Source organism: Poecilia mexicana, unplaced genomic scaffold (genome assembly GCF_051168715.1).
Source record: "Poecilia mexicana isolate PSO_F unplaced genomic scaffold, ASM5116871v1 scaffold_13, whole genome shotgun sequence".
NCBI classification, from domain to species: Eukaryota; Metazoa; Chordata; class Actinopteri; order Cyprinodontiformes; family Poeciliidae; genus Poecilia; species Poecilia mexicana.
This window is the reverse complement of record NW_028263382.1, coordinates 21,381,909-21,389,949: the sequence shown is the minus strand read 5'-3', so window position 1 is coordinate 21,389,949 and position 8,041 is coordinate 21,381,909. Positions and strand designations below refer to the sequence as shown.

At 41.1% G+C, this 8,041-nt stretch overlaps 1 protein-coding gene across 1 annotated transcript; it reads left to right on the top strand.

The window, feature by feature from the left end:
* Positions 1-582: 582 nt before the first annotated feature.
* Positions 583-7,710, top strand: fam124b (family with sequence similarity 124B). The gene is made up of 7 exons (XM_015009501.2): positions 583-1,769; positions 3,445-3,476; positions 3,800-4,009; positions 4,192-4,587; positions 4,733-4,929; positions 5,477-5,639; positions 6,008-7,710. The coding sequence occupies exons 1-7, from the start codon at positions 1,717-1,719 to the stop codon at positions 6,580-6,582; spliced, it is 1,626 nt and encodes a 541-aa protein (XP_014864987.2). The 5' UTR covers positions 583-1,716; the 3' UTR covers positions 6,583-7,710.
* Positions 7,711-8,041: the final 331 nt, after the last annotated feature.

Here is an 8,041-nt window from a genome sequence, read left to right as displayed (position 1 = left end):
TGTTTTGGGGTTTATTTTACATCCTTAGTAGAGTGCACATCTCTCGCAGCTGACAAATATTCAATGCCATTTTCAGTAACGTGGCCAAGTCTGTACTGGCGAGTAGAGCGATCAACAGCTGGTGCTTTAAAGCATACGTTTATATTGTGGCTCCATCGTTGGAATAAAAGGCCTAAAAGTCAAGAAATCCATTGCTTCTCATGGCACTTTTTTTTTTTTTTTTTTTTTTTTTTTTTTTTTTTAACTTTAGGCCTGTGGTGTGATGAGCCAAAAATGATCTGTTCTAATGGAAGGCTAGTTGTGTTGCAGGTTTCTAAGGTTTTATTTCCAAATACATTTTGAACAGGTGGAACCGGTCACGCACCATGCTCCAAATGTGTACAAATTGTAAAATAATTGTACTCTGCAAAGGTGGATTGTACAGGGCCTTGTTTTCATCATAATAAATGTAGAGATAAAAAATAATTTTGTTTGGTTTGATTCCATGAGATTCATTCGATTTCAGGGAGGATTTGAAATACTTCCCTCGTTACCTGTGTAGTTAGTGTAACAAAACGCCTATAACTTAAATCCATAAACTAAGAAATTTAATTTGATTTTTGGATTAATTGTACTTTGTGTTCATTTGAGTTTATGATATTGTCACCAGCACAGAACTGAACTGATCAACTGGAACTGATGGATATGGCAGGCAAGTGACTTTCAAAATGTTTTAAGAACCATTAAAGTCTTTGAGCTGTAAGAGGTTTAACTTTGCAGGCTTATAGCAGAGGTTGATGAAAGACTCACAAGCAAAGATGGACACTGCAGTGGATGGAGTACCTGAAGAAAATGTGCATTGGCATTAATGCTTTCAGTATATGGTTTATTGGTATGAGAATGGTACGCCATATAAATGTTACAAATTTATACAATAAGTCTAAGATTATCTGTATATATTTATACATTGGAATTATTGGAACAAAACTCGTAAAACTGCGTGTTAATTTAGAAACAGTTTTTAGATGAGTATTTGTTTTCTCCCGTTTTTTTTTGTTTTTTTTAAATTCCTACAAAGGACTAAATTACTGGCATATATTTCCACAAATCACCAAACAGTGCTGATCTTTTAATTCATGAGGTTATTTACAAAATGACTACTCTCCCACGATTGCAGATTTAAAGCGCCGTATCATTTCTGGGTGTACATCTAACTTGTCTTTCATAGGTTTTAATGCTCTTAGCAAACAAGGTCTTAAATTTCCAGGGTTAAGAGCCTCCCGTCAACACGTCCCCTCATTTAAATCTGTCCAGGCCGTCTGCTGTCTCCTTTGTCCTCCCATATTGTGGGACTCATGCCATCTGCTCTCTGTTATCATTATTATAGGCGGCTTTGGATTTAAAGTCGCACTTCTCCTTGTGCTCCCTTTCGCTCAGAATCGACTCCCCAAGCAAACTGCAGACTATTTTCTCTCAACGCTGTAACGAAGGTTCATCCCGGGGTTTTTTTTCTTCTGTTTTTGTACGGTCTGGAGTAAATACATTTCTTTTTATTCTAACGGTTTGCGGTTGCCTAGTGACGTCAGTGTCCCAGTAAGATCCCAGTCTCCCTTGTTTCCCCCACTTTAGAAGGCTGTGGAAACTAATCAGGATGTTTTACACTCCTGAGTGGGCTTACTGGAAACACTGCTCAAACTTTAAGCTCGGAGCCCAAATGTAAGGAGAGTGGACCTGACGATGTGGCGAAGAACCGGGGATGAAACCGTGGACTCCGGAGCTGACACAGCCGAGTGAGTATCAGCTTTAGCTTGCGGCTAAACGCGTAGCCGAACAAATTCGCTTTCTAGAACACAATGGACCTTAATTTGCCCGGAAATCCACATAACTGGCTTCAACTGTAAAAGCTCCAACTATTTAGAGGTTTTTAAGAACTTCTTAAGGCTTTGAGTACAGATTTTTTTTTTCTTTGTGTCGTCTTTTCCTACAATTACACTTTTTTTCAGGTCCTGCAAGCTAACAACAGATAAAATGTTGTCATGGTGACCGCAGGAGCGGGCTGGGTTCCAAACAGACATAACCACAAGATGGCGATAGATCTTCGTGTTTTGAATATCTTCGAGAGAATTACAGATGTTTTGGTGTTTCACGAGACACCATTGAGCCATTGATAGATTTTCTGTTGCACCTTTGTTACTTTATTTGTAATAGTAATAACAATAGTTGTAGAAAAATCTATGTGATTTTGTTAAAACTTTTTTTCTTATTTTAAGCTTTAGTGAGCTATTCAAAATGTGAAAATATTTTCTTCGTTACAAAGGGAAACTAAATGTGGTTGTAGAGAGTTATTGTAGATTGTGATGGCTGTGGGAAGGAGAGCTCTCCTGTAGCAGTCTGTATTACTGGGGATTTGTTTTTCTAATGCTGTCTCATAAAGAGGAAAGTCAGGGTTGTCCATAATTTTACTTGATTTTATGTATAATCTTTCTTTGTGTCATCATCTCCAGAAATTCCACAGTTGTCCCCAAAACAGAACCAGACTTCTTTTTCAGATTGTTGAGCCTTTTCAGGTCCCTGGCTCTGATGCTGCAACCCCAACAGATGGTGGCAGCAGCATCTTATAGAAGATGTGCAGCATCTTGCTGCAAGCCTTGATGGATCTTAGTTTACTCAAGAAGTACATCCTCTACTTCTTTGCCCATGAAGGATATAGATTATGATCTAACAAGGTTTCTCCTGAAATCTACAATCATCTCTTTCATTTTGTTCACATTCAAGATGAGAGGATTGTTGCCCACCATGACACAAAGCGGCCCATCAGCTCTCTGTAATCAGCTTCTAGTCCATTTCTGAGACATTGTCGTGGCTTTGATTAATGCAAGTATTTGGAAATCACGAGATACTACACTTACTTTGTAAGGTTTTTTTTAATGTTTTTGTTTGCAGGTATTAAATTAAATATTTATTAGTAATCAAAGTAATGATTTTACTATTTTACTATCCATCCCTCTAACAAACCAAATTATTTCTAATTTTGTGAAATCATTTTTGAGTTCATTTTCAATATCACTTCAATATGCCAAATTATCAAATTTGTCTTATTTTTATTTCATTAGTATTTATTTAGTTGTACTGTCTCTTTTTTTAAATGCTCGTCGTGATCGTCTTATGTGTTTGTTCAAAACTTTCATAGCTTAATAGGCAACATTTAAAACGTATGCAGCCAACAAGGCTTAGGTTGCCAGCGTAAATGTTTTCACTTGCAGGTTTTTAACTTTTTTATTTCCAATATTATCCCTTCGTACATAATTATAATTTATTTATTTTACTTAAACCTTATTTAATATATGTTAATTGTCTTAATAGTTTTCCCTTCACGCTTTGCATTTGTTTTTAACCAATAATATGATGATCTGTTTTTTTCTTTCTTCCGCCCAGTAACTCTTCTCATTATTTCACTTGTTTCAGATCTGTCAGCAGCAGAATGTTGTCGTCTGCTAGTAAGTATTCCTTTACTCATATAGGAATGAAATCATTTCTCAAAGGTCATTTTTGCTCTTGTAAAGCTGTAAAACATATGTATGTTTGCAGTTTGTCTTTACATAACTTACATTTATAAATTTTTATTAAAATGACAGGAGATGTGAAAGTATATTTCTTCAGAGTTTATGCACAGGAAGTTTATTCTTGTCAAAAGCAATAACTATACATATGGTGTTCCGCTGAATCCATGCAAACTCGCAGTATCTGAGGATGTGCATTTCTTTTTTTCTTTTTTTTTTTTTTTATTCGTGCCTTTCGGGGGGGGCGGGTTTCATCCCAGGTGACCTCATGAGCGGCCGGGTCAGGCAGCAGCGCCAACAGCAACTCTTGCCGATAAACCTGCATCTGCTGGCCAACCCTGGAGATTCGTTGCTTCTGCAGCAGACGCTGGACCACCTGCTGCGCTGGCTGTGCCCAAGCCTCCGGATCTTCCATGTATCAGAGAGGGCTTCCCCCTTCAGAGCTCACACTCGCCTTCGTCCTGTGGCCGGTGAGGATTTCTGCTGTCCCTCATCTTTTATCGCAAAGGATTCAAATAATTGTTCAATAGCAAGGAGAAATTAAGGAAATTGAGAATTTGATGGCTGCAACCAACAAGTGATATTAAAGAAAATTAATTGGCACATTCTCTAATCTTTTGTTGAAGATCCAGCCTTTGCCTAATTTTTCCAGACTACCCTTCTCTGGCCATCACCTTCTTCCTCCACGAAGCCTACGGAGAGGAGCGAATCCTCAAAGTGCTGGACTTCTTCCAGCGCCCGCCCTGGCAGTACCACCACACCGAGAGCTGCGGCAGCCGAACCAGAGGGATCCACATCACTTCCAGCAGTTCCCCCGCCAACGCCCTGCTGCGGCCCTACCTCCTGCCAAGCAGAGACTTTTACAGTCTGGGCCCCGGCATGCCTGTGTGGGGGGTGCGACCCGTGCACTGTGGAGGAGAAATCCTGCGCATAACGCTGTACAGCAGCTACGACAACTACGAGGACGCTGTGAGGTTCTACGAGACGGTTCTGCAGCGGCAAGCCGAGGAGCAGAAGGCTGGTTTCTGCTGGTTCACCCTCCATGCAGGTTGGATTTATGTTCTTTTAACCTTCGTTTAAGTAAGAAATGAAGCTACGGATTTTAAATGGTGTCCCACAACATATTCCTCCTCTGTTTTGCTTTGCTTCATCACATGTGTGCCTGCTGCTCCCTTTTGTCCTTTGCTGCATAGAGCCTGGTCTCTGCCTCCAGCTGGCCTTGAAACAGCTGTCTCCAGGGGTTGGAGTGGAAGCGTGCAGCTCTGCTGTGCTGCAGTTCAGTGTGGAAGAAGTGGGACAGCTGGTCCCCCTGCTGCCCAACCCCTGCACCCCCATCAGCAACACACGCTGGCAGACTGAAGACCTGGACGGTAACAAGGTTCTCTTTCAAGTGAGTTTAAGAGATTATGTGTTTAAAAGTGTGACGTTTTACAAATTTCATTTTTATGAGCAGTGCATACACGAGTGTGACTGACGGCGCTAAGACCCTACTACTCCTGGCTCTGATTGGTTGTTTGTGATCAAGCTGTGTATTTCTGCAGATGGCAGTAGAGCAGAGGAGCTTAATATCTGTTTCATATAATATTGTCAGCACATAGACAGTTTTAAGAAATATTTAAAAAGCTTTTTTGGTCCTGTGATTATTCAACTGGATCTGGTTTAGATGTCAAATATGACAATGACGCTTCTGTTTTTTTTTTGTTTTGTTTTTACAAAGTAAATCTACCACAGATTATAAACTGTGCTAGAGAGATTTTATTTAATTAAATCAACAGGAGCAAATATCGTGTTTATTTTATTGTTTCCTAAATAAATCAGACTTAATGAATCTCTTTAAAAATGGTGGGGGAAAAAACAAAAAAAAAGACACATTTAATTACTATGCTTACATTTAAAGTCCTGGGGTAAACTACAATCCTTCTCCTCCTGTGCTACAGGTGAAGGCTCCAGCTCAACCTCGTCAACCTCTGACCTGTGCATTCCCTCTCACCTGCCTCAGTTTGCCACCTCAAGGAGTGCAGCTCCGGAGCGACGGACACGGAAACAGTTTCCTGCCATGCGGCGTCACCGCTTCCCTGACGATGCAAACTCACAGGCGAGGTAGGAAGCTACAGATTGGACTCATTTGGTTTCCTTCCCACCGTTTATAACAGCAGTCTGTCTATTAACAAAGTTAGGTTGATGCGGACCAGCAGGCCACATGCGGCCCCCGGTCGGAGTACTTTCAGCCCTGATTGTAGAATTGAGGTTGGGAGGGCCATAAAAAAATCTTTCAGAGGGCCTTAAATGGCCCCTAGGCTGCACTGTGAAAGCTCCTGATCTAAGCCGCTCATTGTAACTCTGAACTGATAATTTTTCTGTATCCTAACGCTGCTTTAAACTTCACAGCTTTGAATACAAATTCATCCCCACATTTTCTCCTGTTATTTGCAACATTTTTTTGGGCCCTGCTGATGTGTGTTTGCCAGGAATCAGACCGCGCAGCGAGCCGGTTCTTGAGAAGCTGCTTGGAGGATGTGGAGGAGCAGAAAGTCTGGGGTCAGGCAGCTGCTGCAGCACCCCTCCTGGAAGCTCCTGTTACTCATCCCAACGCAGCAGCCCCGCTCAGCTCTCCACCTCCAACCACCCCGACTCTCCCCTGCGCCCCTCCGTCACCCGCTCTCTCTCCCATCTCCTCCTGGAAGAGGAAGAAGAGGAGACCAACGTTGACACTGGAGTCGCCGTCTCTCTCCTCTCTGACACCCCCGTCGCAACCATCACTCGCTCCTCCTCTTGTGACCTCTTGAGGACTCGTAACTCTGAGAGACCGTCAGTGGCTGAGGCTTCACCTGTGGGGCAGCAGGCCAAGGAATTGACTAAATGTTTGCCACAGACTAACCATCAGGCGCCCTCTGGTGGCTGTAAAGGTGCAAAAGAGGAGAGCAGGACCACTGGGAGCGGACAAAGGCCTTCACAGAAGCTGCTGGCAGAGAACAGCACATCGACAGAGCAGTTGTCAGCATACATAAACCTTGAGGAGCCGGTCGATGAGTTCTTTATCTGATTTCCCGTCACATCATCTGTCCACAGGTCACAGTGGTGCAGCCTGATAAACGAGGGCCTGTTCTGGAGAACAAAACGCAGCAAAGTACCTCGGCAGGCGACCCGCTTCACCCAGAGGTGTCTGAACCCTTTAAGTGGCTTTACTGGTCTTACTGGTTCATGTTTTACAATAATGACACTCTCCAGAGACCCAGCAACTTCCAGATTATGTTAGCAGAAAAGCGCTGACTGTGTTAAGCTTTTACACAGTACTTTACAATAATGTCCGCCTTAAAGTTTTTCTCATTTTCTAATGTTGCTACCATGAACACCAATGCATTTTATTTGGATTTTAAGTGACAGACCAGTATAAAGTAGAGGGTAATTGGCAAATAGAAGACAAATTATGATTTTATCAAATTATGATAAAAAATTCATTTTTTATGAAAAAAAATTAATTTTTTTCCTGTCATGGATAATAAAAAAAAGCATCAGCTTTGACCACCCTCCCTGTTACTGCTGAATGAAAGAAGTCCCACAGCATGACGCTGCCACCACTGTTTCAAAATAAGAGCTTTCCTCCAGTGTTTTGCATGTGATCAGACCTTCTTGCAGATGTTCACTCTCTTCTTACAACTTTTGTCTTCCCGCTCTTCCTGTATGGGTTTGTTGCAGTTGTGCCATATTCTTTCCATTTCAGATGATGGATCTCCATGAGACTTTCAAAGCTTGGAATATCACCAAACCCTTCCTGCATCTCATTTATTTTTGCTGATTTTTTTTTTTATGTTTACAAGCAACTCCTAGAGTTTTTACCCAATATCTGTATTTCACTTTTCAGATTTGTATTTGTAAAAAGTAATTAGTAACCCATGTATCCTTTTCCTTCCATTTGATGATTATTCTTTACTTTGTGTTGGTCTTTCACATACAATCCCACTAAAATGCATTTTAAGTTCCTGGTTTTAGTTAAAAATGTGACAAAATTCAAGGGGATTCATTCATATTTTTGCAAAGTACTGTATTTAGATTTTCAAATGATGTATGCAAGTAACAGATTTCTGTCTAAAATCCAAGTCGGACCGAAGATTTCTTGCTGCATAGGAAGGTTTGTACCTGAATAAAAGTATACTTATCTAGAATACAAGAACGTTTGTGCTTAATTTTTACTTCTCTGTCAGGAATTACTGGGACATCATTACTAAAAGGAAGAAAACTTTGTGCCTGCAGCTTATGTGATGATGCAGCCTTACTTATAAAGATTCACAGAAATTAAACAAAGCGATGGCTGTGAGTCCACAAGACAGCGGTCAGTTTGAAAAAGCCAGTGATTGGAGTGGGTGGACTTTCAGCTTATCTTTTTGTCTGGTCAGTAAAAGCACCAACATCTAACCACTACTAAGTTGAGCTAACAACACTCTTCAGTGTGGTGGTTGTTACTAAAGGAAGACTCAGTGGTGGGTATTTAATTTGACAGAGGA

Bases quoted from the DNA above. Each gene is read 5' to 3' on its own strand.
- fam124b (XM_015009501.2), top strand. From the start codon at position 1,717: ATGTGGCGAAGAACCGGGGATGAAACCGTGGACTCCGGAGCTGACACA. The intron at 4,010-4,191 runs GTGAGGATTTCT...TAATTTTTCCAG, and splicing joins TCGCCTTCGTCCTGTGGCCG to ACTACCCTTCTCTGGCCATC. The intron at 5,640-6,007 runs GTAGGAAGCTAC...TGTGTTTGCCAG, and splicing joins GATGCAAACTCACAGGCGAG to GAATCAGACCGCGCAGCGAG.